Source organism: Geotrypetes seraphini, chromosome 1 (genome assembly GCF_902459505.1).
Source record: "Geotrypetes seraphini chromosome 1, aGeoSer1.1, whole genome shotgun sequence".
Lineage (NCBI taxonomy): Eukaryota > Metazoa > Chordata > Amphibia > Gymnophiona > Dermophiidae > Geotrypetes > Geotrypetes seraphini.
Window position 1 is genome coordinate 254,285,886 of NC_047084.1, and position 27,865 is coordinate 254,313,750.

The 27,865-nt window shown below is 38.2% G+C and overlaps 1 protein-coding gene across 2 annotated transcripts in view; it reads left to right on the forward strand.

The window, feature by feature from the left end:
- Positions 1-27,865, forward strand: part of EVC (EvC ciliary complex subunit 1) — a 140,868-nt gene that overhangs the window by 35,033 nt on the left and 77,970 nt on the right. For both annotated transcript variants that reach the window (XM_033949478.1, XM_033949488.1), the window contains exons 8-12: positions 152-289; positions 2,582-2,740; positions 7,071-7,287; positions 11,593-11,741; positions 17,270-17,368. In XM_033949478.1, coding sequence (XP_033805369.1) covers positions 152-289; positions 2,582-2,740; positions 7,071-7,287; positions 11,593-11,741; positions 17,270-17,368 — 762 coding nt within the window. The remainder of the gene's footprint in view (positions 1-151; positions 290-2,581; positions 2,741-7,070; positions 7,288-11,592; positions 11,742-17,269; positions 17,369-27,865) is intronic.

A 27,865-nucleotide genomic window follows, 5' to 3' on the forward strand; every position in this document is an offset into this window, starting at 1 on the left:
GGAGCGAAAAATATGGTAACTATTATTGCATTCTGTCATATTGTTACCATGGTATAAAGCACTACACATCCTAACCATGCACTATAAATTTATATTGTTCTCATACCACATTTCCTCAGTAAAGAAAAAAAATAATGGTTTTGTTTTCCAGGATCTGGAAGAATTGGAAAAACAGTTCTATTCAAGAATACCCAGTACAGAGGTGTCAGGAGTTTACAATTCTGAATACCAAACTCTAGAAGACATTGAAAGGAACAGTAAAGAAACTTATGAACACATTATACATAATGTAAGCTTTTAATAGTATAAATTCAGACTCAGAAAACAAACTATCAAAAGACCAGCACTACTTGGAGGATTTTAATTCATTTGATTAACATTTTGTAAGGGGTTTTCATTCACATCTAGGCTGTTGCCTCATCTTGACCATCTGTCAAGCATAACTAAAAACATTTTTTGTATTTCTTCAGAGCTGTGACAGCAGTCGGTACTTTATTACAAAAGACTCGCCTTTAAAAGCTTGAGAAAAACATACTGTAGTTCAGAGGACTGATCTCGGTAATGATGAAATTTTCCAAATTTGACAGAACCTAATATTCAAAGAGGGCTGAGCATCTTTATGAGATAGGGTTACCAAATGTCTGGGAAAATCCGGACATGTCTTTTTTTAGAGGACTATTCAGATTCCCATATAGATTTCCAAAACCCAGCAGTTTGTCTGGGTTTTGGAATTCCCCAAGATCAGGGCTGCGACTGAAGGGACTCTGCGCAGGCGTGGACATCAACGTGATAATGTCACATGCATGCACGTGATGTCATCAATCGAAATCCACGAATGCTCAGAGGCCCTGCAGACGTGGCCCCGAGCTCAGGGAGGTTCATCTGGGGGTGGAACGGAATGGCCCCGGTGTCCTCTTTTTTTTTTTAAAGAGGAAATCTTGCAACCCTATCATGGGAGGTAACTGTTAGGTGCAACTTAGTAAATCTAGTTCAAAGCATTCTTACAGCACAAGCTACTGTGCTCTCTTCTTCCAAGCATTACATAAGCTTGATAACAGTCTCTTCCTCCACTTGGATTCACAAGAGACAAGCTTTCTTGGCAAAATTTCCGAACAGTGATAATGAAGAGAGGCCTACACTTACCACTGCTGCCTGCAGGTTGTCTATATCCTCGGAGTCTATAATTTCCCTTGAAATGCTCAGCTTTTATTTTTGTGGCAATAAGATAATGTTTGTGAGATAGCCTTCTTTCTAGCTGAAGTGCATGGTGGTTTGCAGTATAAATGCAACAGAGCTTTTTTTAAGCTTTGTTTCAGCCAAGATGGTCCATAAGCATGAATATTTATTTTTACTTTTGGCTGGACCCAGTAAATAAAAATAATTCATAGAGTTTCCACAATGTTTTATTTCAGCAAGGTGAAATGAAGGAGGCATCCCCCAAATTCTGTATGTGGCGGGTAGTCAATGTGCGCACAAAACTTAATTGATTAATTGGCCCAGTCTGTGCTGATAATTAGCTATTAACACATCATAATTGACCTTAATTGGCACCAATTAAAAGTTATGGTCACAACTCAGAAAGTGTGATTTTGTAAAAAAAAAAAAAAAAAGGAATATGCCAGTTGCGGGGCATGAATATATAAAGGTGGCATAGCCGGGAGCAGATCGGGGGCATTCCTAGAAGTTATATGAGGGTTCTTCAAAAAGGATCCACACTTGCATATTTTTGCGGGAAATGGTTGGGGCAGGGAAGTGATAAGAGGGAGTGTTACGAGGATACTGAGAAAAATGTATCGCAAAACAGGGTAATTATGTGAAAAAAATGATGTAATTTGCTTTTGAGATATTTAATAAATACACTTCTCCCTCCGTATTCGCTATGATAGGGGATTAACAGAACCGCAAATACAGAAAAACCACAAATAACTTTTTCATATGTTATTCGCTGTTTTCTATTAAAAACCATCGTGAATATGGTGAAACCGCGAATAACATTCCTGAAGGAGAGGCAGCACACGGTGAAGAAAGTGCTGGGAATCGGTGATTTTCTCTAAATGCTTGGAATCAGTGAATTCTCTATGCAAGCTGACATAATTTGGAGGGAGGAGCCAGCAAGCTAAAAAACGTAAATAATCGAAACCGCGAATGCTGAAACCACGAATACGGAGGGAGAAGTGTAGTGTAGTGTTTAAAAAAAAAGTGCAGAAACATTTTGAAGATCCCTAGTATGTAATATTATAGAATACACCTGATCCATGCACAACTTAGGTGCAGACATTTAGGCCTGGTTTTAGCTATACAATACACACAGGCACTAATCGCAGTTGTGTAAAAGGTACACATACCTTGTAGAATCACGCTATGCACCATTCTAGTTGGCGCTAATTTTTTGGGGTGTTGCATATAGAATTTGGGGGATAATACATGCACATTCTATAAGAACTGATATCCGTATTAAATCTTGCTAGGGTAAATCTTAGTGCAAAAGTTTTGAAAATGCATAGGCCACCTTATTTTCTTATTAAATATTAGCCTGTCATAAAATACTGTAATGAACAATATTCACATTATTATTCTGCAGATGGAAGCTTTCTGGAAGCAGATAGACAAGGCTCACCAGCTTCTTGTGGACCAATCAAAATGCACCAGTGTCGAAGTTATGAATCTAATGATGAATCTGACTGAGAAAATGATTCAAGTTGAAGAGCTATTGCATGAATCTCAAGATATGCAAGGACTGGTAAATAACAAACAGACCAACCATAAAACTATCAAAAGCTTACCCAAAAGAGGTCAATTCAAATGTTGAGAACTGGCTGGGTTATTCTGGTGAACTGAAGTTTAATGTGTATAAATCACCAGTAATATATTGAATTTTTATTTTTTAAACTGTAATATTGTAAAGTATCAAAATAACAGTTTGGCATTCAAGTTTCCAAGTTTGTTAGGGTTTTATATACCGCCTATCAAGATTATCTAAGTGGTTTTACAATCAGGTACTCAAGTATTTTTTCCTACCTGTCCTGGTGGGCTCACAATCTATCTAGTGTACCTGAGGCTATGGAGGACTGAGTGACTTGCCCAGGGTCACAAGGAGCAGCGCGGGGTTTGAACCCACAACCCCAGGGTGCTGAGGCTGTAGCTTCAACCATTGCGCCACACACTCCTCCATCAAAAAGGTCTTACGTCAGTGAACTGTCACGGGCATAGTAAGGGGGGAGGTCTTTCACGGGTGTCGTATTGGTGAGGGTACCGGCACCCCTCCTCCTCTTCACTCCCCCAGCCTCCCGCTATCACTGTTTAGTAAAAGGGTGGGGGGGGTTAGTTCCTTAAAAGCATTTCCCAGGGAAGCCATATAAAGATTGAAAAGGAGTGCCAGGAATGCTGAACCCTGCTGCACACCTTTACAAATCATCATAGATTTAGAAACAGATTCTCTACTTTTAACCATTAATGATCTTTCTAAAAAATAAGATCCAAACCAATTTTACAAAGATTCACCAAAACCTATCACTGTCAACTTTTACAACAAGATGTCACCATCTATCGAAGGCTGGACACAACCAATGATGCAACGCAAAAAGTCTTATTTTTATCCAACCCTAATCTCAATTCATCAACGGTGGAAGCTTAACAAGGTTTCAAAACTGTGATCTGATTGAAAACCATACTGATGGTGATCCAACAAATGTTCCTGATCAACAAAATTCTCTAGCTTATTTAAAACTACTTTTTCAATGACTTTTCCAATGAAAGGCACTTGGTCTATAGTTCTCTATAACATTTTTATCCAAATACTCCTTTTTCAGTACTGGTTTAACTGTTGCCATTTTCAATACTCAGGCATTTTACTTGTCTCCAAAGATTTGTTAACAATGATAGTCAAAGATAGAACCACAAATTTTTCCAGTTCCTTAATTATAGATGACGAACAAGAATCACTACAGACCTAGTTGGCTGTAAAGATTCCAACACTTTCAGCAGATAGGGCTACTTTTATGAAGGTGTGCTAGTGTTTTTAGGGCACACACCGGATTAGCTCGCGCTATAGCCGAAAAATTACCGCCTGCTCAAGAGGAGGCAGTAGCGACTAGCGCGCGGCATTTTAGCACGCGCTATTCCACGCGTTAAGGCCCTAACGTGCCTTCGTAAAAGGAGCCCATAATCTTCATTCACCATCTCAAACTCAGCCCACAGCATAGTCCTGGGTACACTTTCCTCAGCCTCTTGACAATCAGTACATAAAAATTTCTTCTACAAAGTATTAACTTTATAAGCTAAGTACCAAAGAAAATCCCTTGCACTCAGTCCTGACTCTTGCATACTTGGACCCTTAATCAGAAATTTACAGTTTCGTATAATTCTTTCACTCAACACATCAATTACTTTATCTTATAATACCTGTCTCTCTCCATCTTACTGAATTCCTGATATTCATGTAACCTAAAAGAATAGTGATCAAAATCATCCACTTTCTTGCTCTTTATCCAAATACGTTCAAATTGCCTTAATAATAATAATTTTATTCTTATATACCGCCAAAGCCATGGAAGTTCAAGGCAGTTTACAGCAAGAAGCGCTGGACAATCAGCGAAGAGGTTACAATCAAAGTCAACAATACAATATTACATAATGAAAGAATTGGAAAGCTATATAGTTCTTAGGGTTACTGGTTGAATAAGCAGAGCTGTATAGATTCTTAGTTTACAAATCGATTGAACAAACTCGTTTTTACCAGTTTTCTAAAATTGAAGTAGGATGAGGAGGATAATGTTCTATGTAGGCCCTGGAGAGCCTCTCTCCTCTACATATAACACTTCCCTAGCTCTGATTGTTCTTACAGGAGCTATATCATCTAAAGATCTTTGTAGTTATGCATACCATTCACACACCAACTTCAGCAAATCAGCATTACCATCTAAATAATTCAGTGCAGGAAACCATTTCTTTTTCAAAGTCTCAATATCAAATTTAGGGTGGACAGACACTGTATTATTCATTCCCAATTTTTTCTCCATCCCTTTACTTATTAAAGAGTGGTCTGACCAGCATACCGGTTAAATTACAGGTGACTGACATAAACTATCTCTCAATTCAGAGGACAGAATAATCCAATCTAAGACTTGTCCTGCCACATCTCAGTTCTTTTAATTTGTCTCGATTTAAATAATTCATGATCCCACATTCCTAGAACATCAAATCCAGGAACAATATTTACCTTTCTCTAATTGCAGATTAAGCAAGTATCAAATAATATTGAGCAATCTTCCTCTAATTTTCCTGGTGGACAATAAATTACACAAAAACTAATATCTCGATTTGAGATCACCAAATACTCCATCTTTTATTTATTAAAAAATTTATTTGCCGTATATTACCTATACAGTTTATATAATAACAGACATATTGTAAGTCCACCAAGTCTGTATTTCCCACCAGAGTTTGTCCTGCTTATACTGTGAATGTACTCCTGTTACCCGTTCTGGGCTCCTTTGTGAGGACGGGCTACCTAAACGAATAAATAAAATAAATAAATAAAATGTTAGACAAACCTACATATTTCAGTTATTACAAATATTAAATTATTAAAAGATGTCCCTGCAAATGTTTTTCTAAAACCCCATTTTTCTTAAAGAACACAATCACAACCCCCCTACCTTGATTACATTTACATTCCCAGTCAAAACCCACATTCTTGAAGGATAGAAGACAGGAAGTGTGTGTGCAGGGGACCGTTTCTCAGAGTAAGTCCGCAAGGTTCTGTGCTATTGGCCATCCTGTTTAATTTGTATTTGCTTCCTCTTTGTAAACTGCTGAAGCGGCATGGTGTGTCATATAGGATTTATGCAGATGACATTCAGGCCTCCTTTTACGAAACTGCGATAGCAGTTTCTAGCACGGAGAAACGCGCTGAATGGCCCACGCTGCTCCCAACGTTCATAGAGTTCCTAAGAGCATCGGGAGCAGCGCGGGCCATTCAGCGCGGCTCTCTGCACTAGAAACTGCTATCGCAGTTTCGTAAAAGAGGGGGGCCAGTTTTTTTCCCAATAGAGGGTTCTTTGCTGCAAGCAGAAATGAGAATGAATGAAGTTTTGGGGTTGATTAAAAACTGGATGACTAATAATAAATTGATGTTGAATGGGATTAAAACCAGGATTATGTTGATATCAAGAGAACAGTTTGATGATATTCCTTTGATGACAATTAATGTGTTAAATAGCCAGATAGGAATTACTGAAAGTGTAACTTATCTAGGAGTTTTGCTAGATTCTCAGCTTAGCTTTCGTTTACATGTGCAGACTGTAATTTAAAAAAAAACTTGTTTTAAATTGCAGATATTAAACAAGCTTCGATCATACTTAATCTAGGTATGATTTTAAGAAAGTTGTTCAAACTGTGGTGCTTATAGGGTTGGATTACTGTAATATTATGTTTTTGGGCATGCCAACAACATGAATGCGTGCTTTGCAGGTGGCTCAAAATGCAATCTGATGCTGTGTGGGACTGAAAATTTGAGCATGTTACTAGACACTACATATATTGCAATGTACTGGTTGACTATGGAGTTTCGAGTAAAATACAAATTACTGCTGATAGTTTATTTGAGTCTTAATCACAAGGTGCCTAGGTATTTATGTGACTAGTGCTTTATGCTCCAGTAAGACAATTAAGATCTTCCACACAAGCAAATTTGATTGTTCTGTCTCCAAAAAGCTTTCATTATGAGAATACAAGAAAAAGTGTGTTTTTCCTGTGTAGGGCCAGTGGAGTGGAATAAATTACCTGTCTATTTACGGCAGTAGAAGGACCTGCAGGAATTTAAGCGAATGTTAGAAAAAAACATTTGTTTTGCATTATGAAATATGGTACTCAGTGATATGATTTAACTTAAGTATCTGTTCTAACTAAACTATACATGTGTGCATGACTATAAAAGGGTTTTTATAAGAATGAAAATGTAAATTGGCCTAGCAATTGAAGAGCTTCTGTGCAATATACCAGTCTTATTTTTAGTCAAGATATCAAGGCATATTTATCTAGATATTTTTGTTTTATGGGATTTTTTTCAGGATTTTCAAGAAAAAATTATTTCTTGGGAGCATATGGCCAAAGTAGCTGATTCCTTGAAGTCACAAATACAGCAAGAAAGTGAATGCAGATTGAATGCTGTCTCAAAAACACTACAACAGTTAACACCCAAGAAAAAACTCACCATCCGACAAAAGGAACAACGTTTAACGGAACTTCTCAAGGCCTTCTGGGAGGAGGTAGCACTGTTTAATAGCAGTGAGTTCTGATTCTGAATTGTTCTAATTATTTTGCACTTGACAGGAGGCAGTTGTATAAGGGTACTAAAAATTAACTGGCCAAAATTTGTGTGCTAAAATAATATTCTATAACAGCATCTGGGCACCCAGATTTTGTTATAGAGGAGATCCTAAGTTGGCATTTGGGTTCAAAATTTAGGCACCAGCAAAAAGGACAGTAGGCAGATGTAAATGTTATATCCTAAGTATTGGCACTTAGGAATGCAACTTTTTGCATTTTATAAGTTTGGCACATAGGTTTGTGTACTACCTATGCCCTACACACATGCACACCCCTTTGCAACTCTGTGCAAAACCCCAGATTCAATAGCTGGCACTCACACACTAGAGAGTTGCATAGGAACAGAAGTTTTACCCATCCACAATGGAATCTAAACCGTAGCCACTCATACCCGCTAAGATCTATTCCATTCCCACTCATCCCCTCAGTTAATCTCCATCCCCATTCATACCTCCTGGAGTTGACACTATTTCTTACTTGCTCACAACACTCTGCTTTTTCCCATCTTCAAGAGCCTCCTGTGTTGTTGTTTTTTTTGGATAGTACTCACTGTTCAACCAGTAGGTATTCCAAGCCTCAGTCTGATTTTCCAGCTGCTTCTCTGGACATCCAAGCCTCATTCTGGTGCTCTAGCTGCATCTCTCAGTGCATTCCAAGCCTCATTCTGGAGTCATCAGACATTTTGGCTATACAGTGGTGCCTCGCATAACGGCCGCCTCGCACAGCGAACGCTGCGCACAACGAACTTCTTGTCTTGATCCGTACAACGGACTTCGTTTCACACAACGAAGTCGCCCGAGCTGCATCGCTTAACTGGCGCTACATATTTTAAACCTCCCCCCGCCGCCACCGCATATTTTTAAACCTCCCCCCGCCACCACCGCATATGTTTAAACCTCCCCCCGCCGCCACCGCATATGTTTAAACCTCCCCCCGCCGCCACCGCATATTTTTAAACCTCCCCCCCGCCGCCTGGGCCTGCGCTGATCTCTGAATGGCTGCAGTCAGCTCTCGCGGGACTCACAAGAACTAACTGCAGCCAGCTCTCGCGGGACTCACAAGAACTAACTGCAGCCATTCGGAGATCGGCATGGGCCCACACAGGCGTGCAGAGGAATTGCTCCTGATCTCTGCGCTTCTGGCCTGTACGCCACTGGCTGGGAAAGATGGGAGGAATTAAAAAAGGTACTGGGGAGTATGTGGGGGGTGATTATAATACACAGCAAGGATCAACAAAACCCCTGTCTCCCCTCCCCTTCACATATATCCCCTCTATATCATGCTAACAGCTCTAACAAGGTAAATTTATCTTTTTTTATGTCATCTTAGCATATTTTATGCTACAGAACGAATTATTTTTTTTTACATGTATTGTTATGGGAAAATGCGTTTCACATAACGAACTTTTCGCATAACAAACTTGCTCCTGGAACGAATTAAGTTCGTTGTGTGAGGCACCACTGTACTCCCATGGGAATCCTACAGCAATTTCTTCTATTCCTTCAGGAATCCTATGGTAACTTATTCCATTCCTGCTGGAATTCCACAAATTTCTGTGCAATGCTCTATTACACTCACACACACAGTATAGATCCTCACCGTATATACTGCAACACTAAATAAATAGAAGCATATTTCAGTATTTCTTCCTGTACTAAGCAGTGTATAAAGGTATCAAAATTACACATTCCAAAGCTGATATATTCCAATCAAATTCAAAATAAAATGTGTTTTTCTGCCTTTGTCAAATAGACATTATCTTCCAGGTTCTATCAAATAGAATGCACACATTGATGCTTAGCTCCCAAAGTTGCACATGCTGTTATAAAATAAGGGTAGTGGCACATGCAAATTGGTTTGACAACAGTTTACAGATGTGCATTTGACTGCCCTTAGCCGCTATTCTATAATCTGGACACATAAATTGAAAGGCATGCGTCTTGAAAAGAGGCATTCATGTGGAAGGAGCGTGGAAAGCATAAAGGCATGCCAAGCATATGCATGCATAGATTACATGGGCATTTAGCAAATTTAGGTATCTGCATCTACAGCAGCCTTTGAACTGGTGTAAGTGGGGAAATCTAAATGTGTGCACATAAATGCAGACTACATATACTTTTCATTATAAAATTATTAAAAACTGTGCACCCTATCTGCAAGTAAGCTTTTGTGAATAGTTCCACTAGTTTACTTATACATTGGGGAGTATACTTGTGTGCATTTCCAAAAGTGTACATGTAAGTCTGCACTGGAAATGTACTCAGATAAATAGGGTCAGATTGCTGTGCATACTTGTCCTCACTCAGTTTTTAAAGGGAATATTTGCTCTATGAAAATTTACATACTGTATAAATTAGCCATTTACCCCCTAATTTTCCTCCATCTTACCTGTCTCCCAATTTGAAATACCTACCTTCCTCTTCCTTCATATCCCTACCCTACCCCAAGAATTTGTTGAGTAATCTTCCCTCTTCCTTTCCATCATCTGCCTTCATGAACCAAGTATATTTCTCCTGCTGAAGAGTTGACATCTCTCTTCTTTTTGCTCACACTGCATGGTTCACTGATCGGCATTACGTGATGGCACCCTGCAATAAGATTTGGCCAAAGTAGGGAATGAATGAGTTTACATTGAGAAGAAAACCTGCTAATGAATATTCAACGTGTCCTTTCCTGCTTTGGACAGTGAAAAGCTAAGAGGAACATTTTTGATATGATGTCTAAATCTGAGTTTAGACATTTTGCAGAAAACATCCAAAAATCCAGTAGCAAATATGACTATTTTCAAAACAGGAAAACATCTCTTTTTGTTTCAAAAATGGCCATTTACTAAATGTGTTTGTCTTCCATATGTCTGTCTTTATGAACCATTTTTTAAATGGTGTTATGGGGGGCCCATCTCAGTTTTTCCTCCTGTTCAGTCCATGCTATACCCCTGCTTGTGTCTAGTTGGTACAGAAGTATTGAATAATGTATGTTCGAGGACACCCCACCCACTCTCCCCCAACTCAACCCATGTGGTATGCACCATCAAATATTGGCTTGACTTCCATGGACCACTATAAATGCCGGCTTTTCCTTATTATGACCGGGATAGCCATGCAAATTGGAATTGGGATCACCTTAGTTTTCCTTTTTGGCGGGTGAGCTTATGTTTAACCTTATAAATATGCAAAAATGAATGCTGACATGCTGGGACATAATAAGATATTCAAATTAGTTTGGGGTCCATTGATGTCTTTTATAGATTTGCTATAGTTGTCCTTTATCTTTATTTTCCATTGTTTTTCACCCACACATCCAGGGTGGGTGGGAGCGGGAGGGGGGGGTTTATCTTTTGTTTTGGTATTATTCCTGATTGTAATGATGGATGGGGGAGGGAATTTTTATCATTTATATAGATACTGATTGATTATAAGTGCTTGGTTGATTATCATTATTTGTAAATAAATTGTATTGCACTTTTTGTTAAATAAAGTTAAAAAAGTGATAATAAATATTGGCTTGTCCTTAAAGAATAGCATGTAGCTGGAAAATAGTTCTGCGCTTGAATGAGTAGCCTACCAGCATTTGCACCATATTCTTGCTGCCTAAATTTAAGTGGCTCTGTATAGAATTATCCCAAAATTATTTTACCAGGGCAACTATGCTATCTGCTCCCTCTTCTAAAAGTCAGCTCTGTCAATGCTAAGAAAGATTTGCACTCAAATTGCCTTCTAAAATTGAAATATGCTATATTGTTATGCAAATAGGAGAAATTATGCTTAAGCATGAAGGTGTGCGGAAACATCAGGGCCAGTATTCAGCGCTACATAACCGGGTAGGAAAGACTGACCAGGTCCATTCAGAATTTTCAGCAGCATTTGCTTTGATATTGCTGCTGATAATGTAAAGGCAGCCTACCCAGATAAATCTGTTCAGTGCCAAGCAATCTGGAGGCAGAGTCTGGGTGGAGCTAGGAGTTACCCAGGCACTGTCAATATTCAGTAGAAATTTAGCCAGATAGTTACCTGGTTAACTTAGGACAAAAGAAAGGCTGCTGAAATTTAATTAGATAGCTATCTAAGTATCACTACTAGACAGGTAACTCACCACTGCCACCTAAAACCCAAATATTCAGTATTAGTGCTCAAATATTGGCCAACATCAAATATATTAGCCTAATTCAGCTGGCAGTGGCCAGCGTTTTTGCCACTGGATGAATATTGACTGGTTTGCATCCTTCTGAGGTTTTATATAGAATGTAAACTTCTCAAATTGCAGAGTGTTTCCAGCAAACAAAAGATCTAATATTGAAACTTCTAGCACAGCGTGGCAAACGAATGGAAGCACTTAAACAGGTCCAGAAGGATGAACAAGTACATTTTCTCAATGAGGTCCAGCAGACTAGCAATCCCAGTGATTTCCTTAAGGTAATGAAAATGCAATTACAGTATTTCTTTATTTAAGGTATTATATACCACCTATCAAGGTGATCTAAGTGGTTTGCAATCAGGTACTCAAGCATTTTCCCTATCTGTCCCAGTGGGCTCACAATCTATCTAACGTAACTGGGATAATGGAGGATTGAGTGATTTCCCCAGAATCACAAGGAGCAAGGCGAGATTTGAACCCAACTTACACTCTTTAAAAACTGCAAGTAAGCTTTTGTGAATAGTTCAACTAGTTTACTTATACATTGGGGAGTATACTTGTGTGCATTTCCAAAAGTGTACATGTAAGTCTGCACTGGAAATGTACTCAAATAAATAGGGTCAGATTGCTGTGCATACTTGTCCTCACTCAGTTTTTAAAGGAAAGATTTGCTGTATGATTTACATACTGTAAAGTTTACAATTGAAAAGTAACTATAGATATTGCAGATATGTGTATTGTTTGAAAGATGCCATAACAATTAAACTCTGAGGACTCAATAGTCCTCCCGTGGCGGAACCCTTGCCTCTGAGGGGGGGTTGTAGGTATCCCCTCCCCCCATACCCATCCCTGCAGAATTAAAAAGTATAGTTTGGCTGTCTAGCTCGCTTTATTTCCTTAGCATATCAAAGGGAATAAAGTTACTGTATTAAAAAAAATAGACAGAAAGCAAAAAGAAAGGTGACAAATAGTGGGGCGGGTATTTTTAGAACATAAGAATTGTCATACTGGGACAGACCGAAGGTTCATCAAGCCCAGTATCCTGATTCCAACAGTGGCCAACCTAGGTCCCAAGTATGTAGCTAAATCCCAAGTAGTAAAACAGATTTTATGCTGCATATTATCCTAGGAATAAGCAGTGAATTTCCCCAAGCCATCTCAATAATGGCCTAGGAACTTCTTTTAGGAAGTTATCCAAGCCTTTTTTAAACTCTGCTAAGCTAACTGATTTCACCACATTTTCCAGTGACGAATTCCAGAGTTGTGTGAAGAAATATTTTCTCTAGTTTGTTTTAAATCTACTACTTAGCTTCATCGCATACTCTCTAGTCCTAGTATTTTTGGAAAGAGTGAACAAGCGATTCACATCTACCTTTTCCACTCCATTCAATATTTTATAGACCTCTATCATATCATTCCAGAGCCATCTCTTCTCCAAGCTGAAGAGCCTCTTATACGGAAGTCGTCCCAAACCTTGTATCATTTTTGCCACTCTTCTGTGTACCTTTTCTAATTCCACTATATCTTTTTTTGAGATACGACAACCAGAACTTCACACGGTGTTCAAATTGCAGCCGTACCAGAGAGCAATACAAGGGCATTATAACATTTTCATCTTTGTTTTCCATTCCGTTCCTGATAATTCCTAACATTCTGTGTGCTTTCTTGGCTGCCGCTGCACATTGAGCTGAGGGTTTCAATGTATCCTTAACAATGATACCTAGATCCTTTTCCTGGGCAGTGACTCCTAACATAGAACCCAGCATCATGTAGCTACAGTTCAGGTTCCTCTTTCCCACATGCATCACTTTGCACTTGCTCACATTAAACGGCATCTGCCATTTGATGCACATTCTTCTAGTCTCACAAGGTCTTCTTGCAATTTTTCACAATCCTCTTACGATTTAACAACTCTGAACAATTTTGTGTCATCAGCAAATTTATTTGTTTCACTAGTTATTCCTATCTCTAGATCACTGATAAATATGTTAAAAAAGCAGCGGTCCCAGCACAGACCCCTGGGGAACCCCACTATTTAACCAAAAATGTATACAGGAATGAAAAAAAACAATCAAATTTCACCCCAGTACCTTTCTCATAGATTTCTTTAAAGCAATTGAAATTGTCACAGATTCATTGAGAAATGTAAATCTGCAGTAACAACACTTTAAACCTAATTAATTGTCTCTTAAGAGGAGAGCCTTAGATCCCCATGCATTGCAAGATTTTAACAATCGTAATGGAAAGGGAATATATCCTCACCGGCTCTTAAATCCCCCTCCTGCCCTGCCAAATAGAATGTTCTTCAATTCACAGTAGTCAAAACAAAGAAATCAAAGAATCAAAAAAAACTTAGCTTTGACTGCAGGGCAGGGTGAATCGTTAGTAATCATTAAATGTTTCTGCATCCCTGCCAGTCCTTCGCCGACGTCAAGCTAGCTGCTGTTTCGCCCACAAGCTGCGTCAGGACTCCAGACCAGTAATCTGCAGAAACAAAGAAACAGTGGCAGGAAATGTATCATGCAGCAGAAAAACACGCTCACTGTGGCAGAGACGGCCCCAGCTGAAACTGCCCCCTATTAAATAGCGTCTGACGTCACCCATGTTTTCAGCTGACAGACGAGTCAGGAGCCTCACTATCAAGCCGAATCCAGATTCATAGCTCACAGGCAGTGATATATAAGTCCTCAGGATACCCCACTATTTACCCTTCTCCATTGAGAATAGTGACCATTTAAACCCACTATCTGTTTTATGTCTTTCAACCAGTTCTCGATCCATAAAAGGACATTACCTCCTATCCCATGACTTTCTAATTTCCTCAGAAGCCTTTCATGAGGTACTTTGTCAAATACCTTTTGAAAATCCAAATACACCATATCAACTGGTTCACCTTTATTCATATGTTCATTCACCTTGTCAAAGAAATTCAGTAGATTGGTGAGGCAAGTTTTCCCTTGACTAAAACCATGTTGGCTTTCTCTCACTAGTCCATGCTTACGTATATGTTCTATCATTTTGTTCTTTATAATAGTCTCTACCATTTTGTGCAGGCTTATGCTGGTAGCCACAATGCTTTAGAAGCATACCATCTGGGACTGGAACTATGTCGTGCTGCAGACCTGGCAGTGTGGGGCTTCTAGGAGCTGGCAGAGCAGTGCTGCTGGCTCCGTCTGTCTATTCTTGAGACTGCTTTGCTGGCTGTCAGTGTAGAAGCCAGACAAAACCTAGCTCCTGGCCCAACAGTGCAGGAAGGCCTCATGATTCCTGCAGCAGTCCCTTCTTTTGCATAAATGGTATCCATCTTGGCGGCAGCCCACCAAATTGTGGAAGGACCTGGAGAGGCAGCCACTCTTGTGGAAGGACATCCTAATAAGGTTCTCATGTGGAAGGGCCTCTCTGGGAATCCCTGAGGGGCTCTTGGGTTCCCACAGGGTTCTTTACCTCTAAGGTCGTGGGAGTCTGGTCATGGGTTCCCCAGTGACTGGGTAAGGTCCAACTGAGGCAGAGGAAATGTCCTTATTTAGCCCAAGAGGAGCCTGTGAAGGAAGATCCCATGAAGGATCTGTGAAATTGAGAGGAAGACCTCCTGCTCTCTCATCCTCCAGAAAAGGATGAGCCAGGGACAGAGGTTCTATACCAGGGTAAGGAGGGTGACTCTGCCCTGGTAATGGTGTTTAGGAGAGAGGAACTGAATCAATGTATTGATTCTGTCTCCTTGGTCCCCATACTGTAGGGAGCTCTGTGGATGCAGCAAGCACTGAGCATTCCCAATATTGAGCAAGCATTTTCATTTGTGTCCAGAGAGGGATAATTTGTATTGCCTTTGGTTCTCCCAATCATTTAGAAATGTTGGTGCCTATGACAGGAGGAGGTTTTAAAGCTTTGCCACTACATAGGGCTCTATCTCAATACATCCTAACAAAATGAGAGGCACAGGACAGTCCTTTTAAGGGCACAAGGCATCAGTACAAACTCTACCCCCCCCCCCCTCCTGCAGCAGGAAGATCTTGAGAGATTATTCCACTTTTCAAGGGTGGATGCAGCAGGCATTTCTGTGACAAAGAAGACGACCATCCCGGTATGAGGAACTGCCTTTAAGGATGCTCAGGATAGGAAAGTGGAGCAGCTCCTCAAAGCAGATGTTCTTTGCAGAGCAGGAAGTGCAGATTTTGGCCTGTACTGGTTATGTGGCTCAGGTTCTCCTTCTTTGGGGGCAGCAGTTCTGGAACTGGGTGCTGTCTTTCTTGCTCTTCTCTATATGAATTGATCCACATGCCCTCTCGTTTAGTGACTTCAGTAGTGGTAGCTCGCTAGTGGTAACTCTAAACTTTGAGTGTCCAAACTTGGTTAACTGCCATTGACTTGTGTTCGAGTCCCAGTGACTCAATGAATTACAGATCTCAAAAGAAATCAGTTTTCTGCTAGTCCAGAAAGGTCTTCCAGTGTCATCCCCATGATTGTTTTCAATGTGTCCAGCCATATGATTCAGGTCGCCCTCTTTGCCTGGTTCCTTCAGTCTTCACAAACATGATCACCTTCTCCAATAATCTTTGTCTTCTGACAGTGTAACCAAAATAAGTCCAAACTTTGCACATTCCAAATTCGCTAGGAATTATTAAAAAAGGGATGGTTAACAAGACTAAGAATGTCATAATGCCCCTGTATCGCTCCATGGTGTGACCTCACCTGGAATATTGCATTCAGTTCTGGTCTCCTTATCTCAAGAAAGATATAGTGGTGCTATAAAAGGTTCAAAGAAAAGCAAACAAGATGGTAAAGGGGATGGAACTCCTCTCGTATGAGGAAAGACTAAAACGGTTAGGGCTCTTCAGCTTGGAAAAAAGAAGACTCAGGGGAGATATGACTGAAGTCTACAAAATTCTGAGTGGAGTAGTACAAGTGGATCGATTTTTCACTCCGTCAAAAATTACAAAGACTAGGGGACACTCGATGAAACTTCAGGGAAATATTTTTAAAACCAATAGGAGGAAATATTTTTTTTCACTCAGAGAATAGTTAAGCTCTGGAACGCATTGCCAGAGGATATGGTAAGAGCGGATAGCGTAGCTGGTATTAAGAAAGGTTTGGACAAATTCCTGGAGGAAAAGTCCATAGTCTGTTATTGAGAAAGACATTGGTAGCTACTCCTTGAGTTTTGGCCAGGTACTAGTGACCTGGATTGGCCACCGTGAGAATGGGCTACTGGGCTTGATGGACCATTGATCTGACCCAGTAAGGCTATTCTTTTGTTTTTATTTTCAATTTGATTAATTCAGCAAATAAACATCATCATCTTTCAGGAACCAGCACTGTAGTAAAGAGAGACCGCCCGATATTCAGTATATTTAGCCAACCAAGAATGGCTCCTGGCCAGCTAAATAGCATATAACTGCCTAAGCACAAATATTCAGTGTGAGATGACTGCTGAATATTAGTGGTTAGTGGCTTGCAGATGGCTGGCTATGTCACAAAATTCAGACCGCTAGCCGGCAAAGTTGAGCAGCCAAATCGGACCACATAAATAGCTGGCCTATCTTTGGCTGCTATAAATTTAGCTGGCCGATGCTGAATATCAGCATGGCCGGCCATGTTTTTAGCAGCCAAAAACTTACTGGATATTCAATGCCAGTCACTGGAAATGGCCCGGCATTGAATATCTGGGCTCAGCGCCAACCGCAGGAATCTGCCCGGCTAATTCCCAGGGCCTGATGGGCCTCAGAATGTTTATCAAGTATATCTTAATTTTTCCCCATATATTATTTCTCATTGTTTTTTGTTTATTTGTTTTTACTGACAATGAAAGGAATACCATGAACTGCTGGAGAAGCAAAGAGAGATGTGTTGTAACTCGGAAGAAGAGGAAGACTGCAAAACCACAGAAGCTGTCACAGATCTCTGCAAGGTAACATTTGTGTGTGCTTTTCATTGTAACAGAGACTAGGACTACAGGTCACATATGACTTGCTTGCATCAGATTCCTTCCAATAAGATTTTATTGAAAATTTTTGAAGAAAACACAACACAAACGATATAATATAATATAATACAATAAATAAATAAAGTCAAAGGGTGTGATAACATACAATACAAATTAAATACAATAATATTTAATCTGTGAATTTAAGTAAACAATTCCATATCTTATTAAACTGTTTCAAACTGCCACGTTTAATCGCATAAATTTGTTCATATTTGTTATATAAACATAAAGTATTCCACCATGTATTATACTGTATTTCAATTTAGAAAGATCCTTCCAATTGATTAAAATTTTTTAATGGTAATCATTATTAAGGGCTCCTTTTATGAAGCTGCGGCTTTAGCGCGTGCGACTTTTAATCTCGCACTAACCCCCGCGCTAGCCAAAAAACTACCGCCTGCTCAAGAGGAGGCGGTAGCGGCTAACGCGGCCGGCGGTTTAGCGTGTGCTATTATGCATGTTAAACTGCTAATGCGCCTTCGTAAAAGGAGCCCTAAGTTATTCAACAATTTTGTCTCAGAGGATCTTAATGAAGACCATAACCTCCCCCTCAAATAATTATTGAATAAGTTAATGGCTCTGATATAGGAAGCAAATGTGAAATTGTTGACCAGATCTTATTCCACATAAGGACATTCAAACAACATATGTTCTAATGTTCCAATCCCATCTTTGCAAGATATTTCCTTGGTTTAAGAATGGGTTCAAATTAGAGAGTTGCGCGGGGACAGAAATCCCACCTGTCCCCTCCCGTCCCTATGAGGAATCCCTCCGTCCCCGCCCATCCCTATGAGGAATCCCACCTGTCCCCACCCGTCCCTATGAGGAATCCCACCTGTCCCCACCCGTCCCTATGAGGAATCCCTCCGTCCCCGCCCGTCCCTATGAGGAATCCCACCTGTCCCCACCCGTCCCTATAAGGAATCCCACCTGTCCCCACCCGTCCCTATGAGGAATCCCTCCGTCCCCGCCCGTCCCTATGAGGAATCCCACCTGTCCCCACCCGTCCCTATGAGGAATCCCACCTGTCCCCACCCGTCCCTATGAGGAATCCCTCGGTCCCCGCCCGTCCCTATGAGGAATCCCACCTGTCCCCACCCGTCCCTATGAGGAATCCCACCTGTCCCCACCCGTCCCTATGAGGAATCCCTCCGTCCCCGCCCGTCCCTATGAGGAATCCCACCTGTCCCCACCCGTCCCTATGAGGAATCCCTCCGTCCCCGCCCGTCCCTATGAGGAATCCCACCTGTCCCCACCCGTCCCTATGAGGAATCCCACCCATCCCCACGAGGAATCCCTCCGTCCCCGCCTGTCCCTATAAACTTCAGAAATAGTTATTTCATTTAATTATGCTACTGAATTAAAGGCTCTGGTAGAGACCCATTTACAAATAAGCACAGACTTTATTAATTTGGAAATATTAATTGGGAAGAATACATACTTTGTAAATGGGTTTCTACCAGAGCCTCTAATGTAAATAGAAAATAGAAAATTCAAGAAATATCTAGCTGCACAGTCAACATAAAAAGTAAAATAGCATGTTATTCAAAACATTTCAGTTCAAGCAATCAATTTATTTCTTGTCACTCCATTAGCATCTTCAAGACAAGTGCAATGATAAAGCCTATCCAATCCACTTTGAGTACCAGGTGCCTGAAAGGAACACCCCAAATCATAGGCAGAACAACTTTAACACCCTATGGTAAAAGAAAAGCTAGCCTGGCCACTGGAAGGGAGCAGTTGACCTCACCCTGACAAGCTGAGGACATGTAAACAGCTGGCAAGCAGGGGAAGGGGTCGGGATAATGTTCAGTTCCCCTGATTAACCAAACAGTATGTGATGAAACCAAAGAGAGTCTGAGGGGTGGAGCTCAGCACAATGATGTCTGATGAAGATGCTGCTAAGACATGGGCTTAAGCTAAATCCAAATCCAGTTCATTATTCTATGTTAATATTTTATGCTGTTGAATAAATAGACTTTTTACATTTTTTATTTTATTTTTTATATTCTTCCTTGGCTATTTTCTTCTTTGTTGGAATTTGTATAGCATTTGCCTGTCCACTGTTTTTCTTGTAAAAGTTTGCACGACATATATATTTCAAAACATTCATCCAACTTCTTTACTAATGGAGCTCATAGTCATTCTTAGGAAAATGTCAAAATTGGTAAACCCGGTACTGAACAACTTTGTGTTTCACTCCAAAGCCCCTGTTTTTTGGAAAACTCGGTTGGTCTTCATTTCCCTACCTGCCCTGCCGCAACACACAGCCGACCGGAAGTCTTCCCGATGTCAGCGCTGATGTCAGAGGGAGGGCTTTGCTTAAGCCCTCCCTCCGACATCAGCGCTGACATCGTGGAAGACTTCTGGTCGGCTGTGTGCTGCGGCAGGGCAGGTAGGGAAAAGAAGACGAGCCTCGTGGCTCGTGTGCATTGAACCCCGCAGGATTTCCGCGACCCTAGGAGGCGTCCCCATGGGATCCCCGTGACCCTAGGGGACGTCCCCACGGGATCCCCGCGACCCTAGGGGGCATCCCCACGGGATCCCCGTGACCCAAAGGGGGAACCCACGGGATCCCCGTCATCCCCGTTCCCGTGCAGCTCTCTAGTTCGAATTGAAACCTGAGGGCTCAATTTTTTTTTTCAGCTGATACTGTTTTTGTATGGTTTATACTTTATACTTTATTAAAAATTACTTTACCATCAGAAAAGAATTCTGTCCAAGAAAGGATAGGTCCTAAAACAAATATACCCTAATTACATTATAAATAAGAACAATATCTCTTCTGTAGGACACCCAATAGATAAAGATGTTAAGTTAAATGCCAACAGCAACATTTAAATTAATATGTATGTTCAGCATGACTATCATGAGAACATAAGTGTTGCCAAACTGAGACAGACTGAAGGTCTATCAAGCCCAGTATCCTGTTCCAGCATTGCCCAATCCAGGTCACAAGTATCTGGCAAGATCCCAAAAGAGTAAAACAGATTTTTTTTTTTTTGCTGCTTATCCTAAAAATAAGCAGTGGATTTCCCAAGTCCGTCTTAATATTGGTTTATGGACTTTTCTTTTAGGAAATTGTCCAAGTCTTTTTTAAACCCTGCTAAGCTAAATTGTTTTCACCACATTCTCTCACAAAGAATTCCAGAGTTTAATTATACATTGAGTGAAGAAATATTTCCTCCAGTTTGTTTTAAATTTACTACTTAGTTTCATTGTGTGCCCTCTAGTCCTAGTATTTTTGGAAAGAGTAAACAAGTGATCACATCCACCATTCTACTCCATTAAGAATTATATAAAACTCTATCATATCTCCCCTGATCTATCTCTTCTCCAAACTGAATAGCCCCTGTTATCATTTTTGTTGCCCTTCTCTGTACCTTTTCTAATTCCGCTATGGGGCTCATTTTCAAAAATGAAAAGCATCCAAAAAGTAACATAAAGGGGCAGATAGATGTTTTTCTTGCCAAACCCTTCCAATTCACTATTTTCAAAACTTATTTTCTAGATGGATTTCTATGCTGTGCATCTGCAGTTCATCTAAATCTCAAGGGGGCAAGTTAGAGGTTAGAGGTGTGATGTGGGTGAGGCTAAGGTATGCTTATGACTTGGATGTTTGTCTGCCATATTCGAACTTTGAAGAATATGTTCAGAGCACAGTTTGGACAACTGGGGCTAGACCTGTTTCAACAATGAATAGATAGCAAAAAAGTACCCAAACTGACCAGATGATTACTGGAGGGATGTAAGCATGACCCCCACACACGCATTCCCCCAGTAGTCACTGACTCCTTCCCACCCTCCAAAGATGGGAATGAAACAGTACATACCTGCCTCTATGTCAGATGTTATGGCCAGTTCTAATAGAGCGGTAAGCACCCTAGAGTAGCCTGGTTGGCTGTGTAGAGAACCAAAGAGATGGGACTCAGACCCCTATTCCATCCTTAACCACTGCCAAACTCTATCCTAGTTACACTGTACTCATGTATAGATGTCACCTGCAGGCAAAAGGACTATTGTTGTGGTTTACAGTTGGGTACGGTGGGTTTCAGTACAGTGGATTTTGGCCTCACCATACAATATAAAGGGGTTATGGGGAGATGTGTACCTGGGACTTTTATATGAAGTTCACTGCAGTGCCTCCTAGGGTACCCCACTGCTGGGGATGTCTGTTGACCCCTTCTACATCCTAATGGCTTGTTTTATGCGTTTTTCTTTTGGATGTGGGTTTTTTGGGGGTTTTTTTCAAAACTGGTTCAAAAAGATAGCACACCGAGCACAAACACATCCATTGTCGCAAAATAACAAGCTAGATATTTAGCAGTTTTGAAAATGGGCACGTTTGGTACTGGATTTTAGTGCGTGTTCTGCAAAACATCTAGATGTGATATCAAAAATGCCCCTCTATATCTTTTTTAGAGATGTGGTGACTAGAGGTGCAGTTGCATTATGGAACAATACTAAGGCATTATAATGTTCTTATTCATTTTCAATTTCTTTCATAATAATTCTTAACCTCCTATTTGCTTTCTTAGCTCCGCCTTTTTCTGCCTGCCATATTATGGTAGAAGATTCATTACAACAAACCAAAACAAAGGAAAAAACCAAGGTCCAACTGTCTGCAGTGAAAGACAATCCAGAACAAACAAACCAAAAAAAAAAAAACTGCAGACTTGGTACACGATGCAGGCAGACTTTATTATGACAAATGAATCTTTGATTAAAAACCTTTTACCAGGTAAGGGACCCAACACGGTCCGTGTTTCGGACAAACCTTCGTCAGGGGTCCTAATAGGTACAAATACAATAATAAAAACCAACATATTTAAAAACCAACATATTTAAAAAAAACAATGTCTCAATATATTAATTGCTATGATGATCCAATTATTTCAAATAAAGATAGAATTTTAGAAAGTGAAGAATGAAGGAAAAAAAATTATGGAGGGGTATGTTAAATAAATAGGTAATATAATAAATAATTTTTAATTGATGTTCATGTTTAATTAAACTGTATATGTCTGATAAGAGACTCTATTAAACCAAAAAGAGGTCCAAAATCTGGATAATACATGTGAAAAGAGAAAAAACAAGTAAAAAAAGGGGGAGAAATAAAGTAAAAATAAAAAATATATCTAATATATATATAAAATAATGTAGATATATAATACATACCACTTTTGATAAAAAGGAAAATTATCAAAAGAAAAAAGCCTTGGATAAATAGCTATCTAGAAACATAAAGAAAGACATATAAAACATAAAAATAATCATAGATATATATCATAGCCTAATTTGGAGGAGTAAATAATATAGTATAAAATATAACAGTGAGTAATTAATTGTCATAAAACTCTTAGATACACAGCAATAAAACTAAACACAGCAACAATGATGAATTATAATAATGTAATGTAATGTAATTTATTTCTTATATACCGCTACATCCGTAGGCAATTAAAAACAATTAAAAGCAATACAACCATTAAATAATATTTATAGTGGCTAATCATGTGCTAATAAATATAAAAAGACAACCCTGAAGATAAAAGGTATACAGTCATCCTAAGATATCATCATTTTTTTTAAAAAAAACCACAACAACAGTGAATTTAAGACTAAAATTGCATTGATTGAAAAATCAATGAATACATATGTATATACCAAAACAGCCATGAGGCACTATATGATTACTCATCACACTTCTTAAATTTTACAAAAGCACCCCGGTGGGTGTTATATCATATCACTTATGATTGCAACAAAACAAAAATCACACGGAAATACTTTTGTGAGCTAACTGAAAAAAGGGGGGAAAAAACAGTACAGATACCACAGATTGTGTAATATGGAGACAAATATCACATAATGGGAGGTCTAGTAACAGTGAACATAAGGCAGAGTAGGTCAGGATAAACAGCAGAACGTCTGGAAAAAGGATAGGAATGTATGAAGAAAGAGAGTGTGTAAAGAGAGTGTAAGAAGAAAATGTAGGTCGCAAAAAGAGTAGAAAATAAAATTGAAAGACTTACCGATAGGTGACACGCTGAAAAAAACCGCCAGAGTAAAAATTGCTGTAAAGTAGCAATGAGCTATAAATAGTAGAAGGTCGTAAAGCACGGTCATAAAATTGTCGAAAAAATTGAAAAAAAGCCGGATCGATCGTCAGAAAATAAAACGTATTTAAAACTGAAAAAACAAACATATTTAGACACGAAGAAACATTTAAATGTAAAAATTGTATATATATATATGGGAAACTATAAATAGTGTGAATAATAAACTTAAGAAACAGAACGGAACTGACCAATCATCTTGATTGTGGGAGTGTCAATTCCCTAGTATGTGAGACATAAGAGGTTAGAAAGAACCTAATAATATGAATTGCATTGTATTAGCAAAGTCTATCAGATGTCAGAATAAATTAGAAAATGGGAAATATACAAAATACATATTATTTTGTGGGCTATTGAGAAATATAAAAGAATATATAAAAAATAAATAAAAAGATAATATATAGATAGAGTATAGGAAAATGAAAATAAGATAAGACAACATTTTGTGTTTAAATTTTAAATTAAGAAAAGAAAAAGGGGAGAAACCTAAAAGAGATATATGTTTGTGTTATATGTAAGAAAGGAAAACAGCATTAAAGAATATATATATGGGCAATCTGATGGAACATTATAGTCATAGAATATATAGCGTAAAATAAGTACAATTAAAAACATATGACAGTAATTATTAAATTTCAAAATATCATAGAGAAGAAAAAATATAAAAGCAGGTATATAAATCACAGGTATAAATACAATAAAGAACATATAACAATTATTTTTTGAAAAAATATATAAAATAAATATATATAAAGTGTAATCAGATAAAACATAAAAAATATGATGAAAAACAAAGAAATATATATATTGAAAATTAAAGAAAAGGACAGTAGTCTATCTCTGCATTAAGACCTGCAGGTACAATTGTGTTTAATTCAAAAATAGTCCTTTGTTCTGTCCGTAACAGGACGTTGTCAATGTCACCTCCTCTCCAGTTTTTTTTATAAGTTTTAAATATCACAAAACGTAACTCTTCAATAGTATGTGAAAAGTCCTTCCAATGTTGAGACAAGGGTGCTGTTAATATCTCTCTGAGAATACAACTTCTATGTTCTATGATCCTTGTTTTAAACTTCCTCTTGGTCTTGCCCACATATAATAGATTACAAGGACATCTGATAATGTAAATAACACATTCAGTATTACAGTTACTGCTGAAATTTAACTTATATGTTTTTCCAGTCCGTGGATGTTTGAAGACGGCAACTTGCATAGAATGCAGAGATTGCTTATTGCTATCAACGATCACTTTGTCAACATCGAGAAAATCTACTCCAAACAGGAAATAAGAAACGCAAGGCGCCAGATTTCACATGTGTTCTGAAACATTCGCATCTTTCGGGGAAGGTCCAGCAAATCATTAAATCCCACTGGCACATTTTGGAGTTACATCCATGTTTTAATGGTAAGAAGCCTCTGATTGCACTCACACGCAATGCCAACTTAAGAGATCAACTTGTGCCTTCCGCACTTCCTGTAGAGAATACGATCCAGCATGTTCACACTGGACATCAGCCATGTGGGAAATGCTCAGTTTGTAAGCATTCTATGCAAGTTGCCGTCTTCAAACATCCACGGACTGGAAAAACATATAAGTTAAATTTCAGCAGTAACTGTAATACTGAATGTGTTATTTACATTATCAGATGTCCTTGTAATCTATTATATGTGGGCAAGACCAAGAGGAAGATTAAAACAAGGATCATAGAACATAGAAGTTGTATTCTCAGAGAGATATTAACAGCACCCTTGTCTCAACATTGGAAGGACTTTTCACATACTATTGAAGAGTTACGTTTTGTGATATTTAAAACTTATAAAAAAAACTGGAGAGGAGGTGACATTGACAACGTCCTGTTACGGACAGAACAAAGGACTATTTTTGAATTAAACACAATTGTACCTGCAGGTCTTAATGCAGAGATAGACTACTGTCCTTTTCTTTAATTTTCAATATATATATTTCTTTGTTTTTCATCATATTTTTTATGTTTTATCTGATTACACTTTATATATATTTATTTTATATATTTTTTCAAAAAATAATTGTTATATGTTCTTTATTGTATTTATACCTGTGATTTATATACCTGCTTTTATATTTTTTCTTCTCTATGATATTTTGAAATTTAATAATTACTGTCATATGTTTTTAATTGTACTTATTTTACGCTATATATTCTATGACTATAATGTTCCATCAGATTGCCCATATATATATTCTTTAATGCTGTTTTCCTTTCTTACATATAACACAAACATATATCTCTTTTAGGTTTCTCCCCTTTTTCTTTTCTTAATTTAAAATTTAAACACAAAATGTTGTCTTATCTTATTTTCATTTTCCTATACTCTATCTATATATTATCTTTTTATTTATTTTTTATATATTCTTTTATATTTCTCAATAGCCCACAAAATAATATGTATTTTGTATATTTCCCATTTTCTAATTTATTCTGACATCTGATAGACTTTGCTAATACAATGCAATTCATATTATTAGGTTCTTTCTAACCTCTTATGTCTCACATACTAGGGAATTGACACTCCCACAATCAAGATGATTGGTCAGTTCCGTTCTGTTTCTTAAGTTTATTATTCACACTATTTATAGTTTCCCATATATATATATATACAATTTTTACATTTAAATGTTTCTTCGTGTCTAAATATGTTTGTTTTTTTCAGTTTTAAATACGTTTTATTTTCTGACGATCGATCCGGCTTTTTTTCAATTTTTTCGACAATTTTATGACCGTGCTTTACGACCTTCTACTATTTATAGCTCATTGCTACTTTACAGCAATTTTTACTCTGGCGGTTTTTTTCAGCGTGTCACCTATCGGTAAGTCTTTCAATTTTATTTTCTACTCTTTTTGCGACCTACATTTTCTTCTTACACTCTCTTTACACACTCTCTTTCTTCATACATTCCTATCCTTTTTCCAGACGTTCTGCTGTTTATCCTGACCTACTCTGCCTTATGTTCACTGTTACTAGACCTCCCATTATGTGATATTTGTCTCCATATTACACAATCTGTGGTATCTGTACTGTTTTTCCCCCCCTTTTTTCAGTTAGCTCACAAAAGTATTTCCGTGTGATTTTTGTTTTGTTGCAATCATAAGTGATATGATATAACACCCACCGGGGTGCTTTTGTAAAATTTAAGAAGTGTGATGAGTAATCATATAGTGCCTCATGGCTGTTTTGGTATATACATATGTATTCATTGATTTTTCAATCAATGCAATTTTAGTCTTAAATTCACTGTTGTTGTGGTTTTTTTAAAAAAAATGATGATATCTTAGGATGACTGTATACCTTTTATCTTCAGGGTTGTCTTTTTATATTTATTAGCACATGATTAGCCACTATAAATATTATTTAATGGTTGTATTGCTTTTAATTGTTTTTAATTGCCTTATTATAATTCATCATTGTTGCTGTGTTTAGTTTTATTGCTGTGTATCTAAGAGTTTTATGACAATTAATTACTCACTGTTATATTTTATACTATATTATTTACTCCTCCAAATTAGGCTATGATATATATCTATGATTATTTTTATGTTTTATATGTCTTTCTTTATGTTTCTAGATAGCTATTTATCCAAGGCTTTTTTCTTTTGATAATTTTCCTTTTTATCAAAAGTGGTATGTATTATATATCTACATTATTTTATATATATATATTAGATATATTTTTTATTTTTACTTTATTTCTCCCCCTTTTTTTACTTGTTTTTTCTCTTTTCACATGTATTATCCAGATTTTGGACCTCTTTTTGGTTTAATAGAGTCTCTTATCAGACATATACAGTTTAATTAAACATGAACATCAATTAAAAATTATTTATTATATTACCTATTTATTTAACATACCCCTCCATAATTTTTTTTCCTTCATTCTTCACTTTCTAAAATTCTATCTTTATTTGAAATAATTGGATCATCATAGCAATTAATATATTGAGACATTGTTTTTTTTAAATACGTTGGTTTTTAAATATGTTGGTTTTTATTATTGTATTTGTACCTATTAGGACCCCTGACGAAGGTTTGTCCGAAACACGGACCGTGTTGGGTCCCTTACCTGGTAAAAGGTTTTTAATCAAAGATTCATTTGTCATAATAAAGTCTGCCTGCATCGTGTACCAAGTCTGCAGTTTTTTTTAGAAGATTCATTACCGTATTTTCACGCGTATAACGCGCGCGTTATACGCGTTTTTACCTACCGCGCATACCCCTCGCGCGTTATATGCGTGAGCGCGGTATACAAAAGTTTTAAAACATA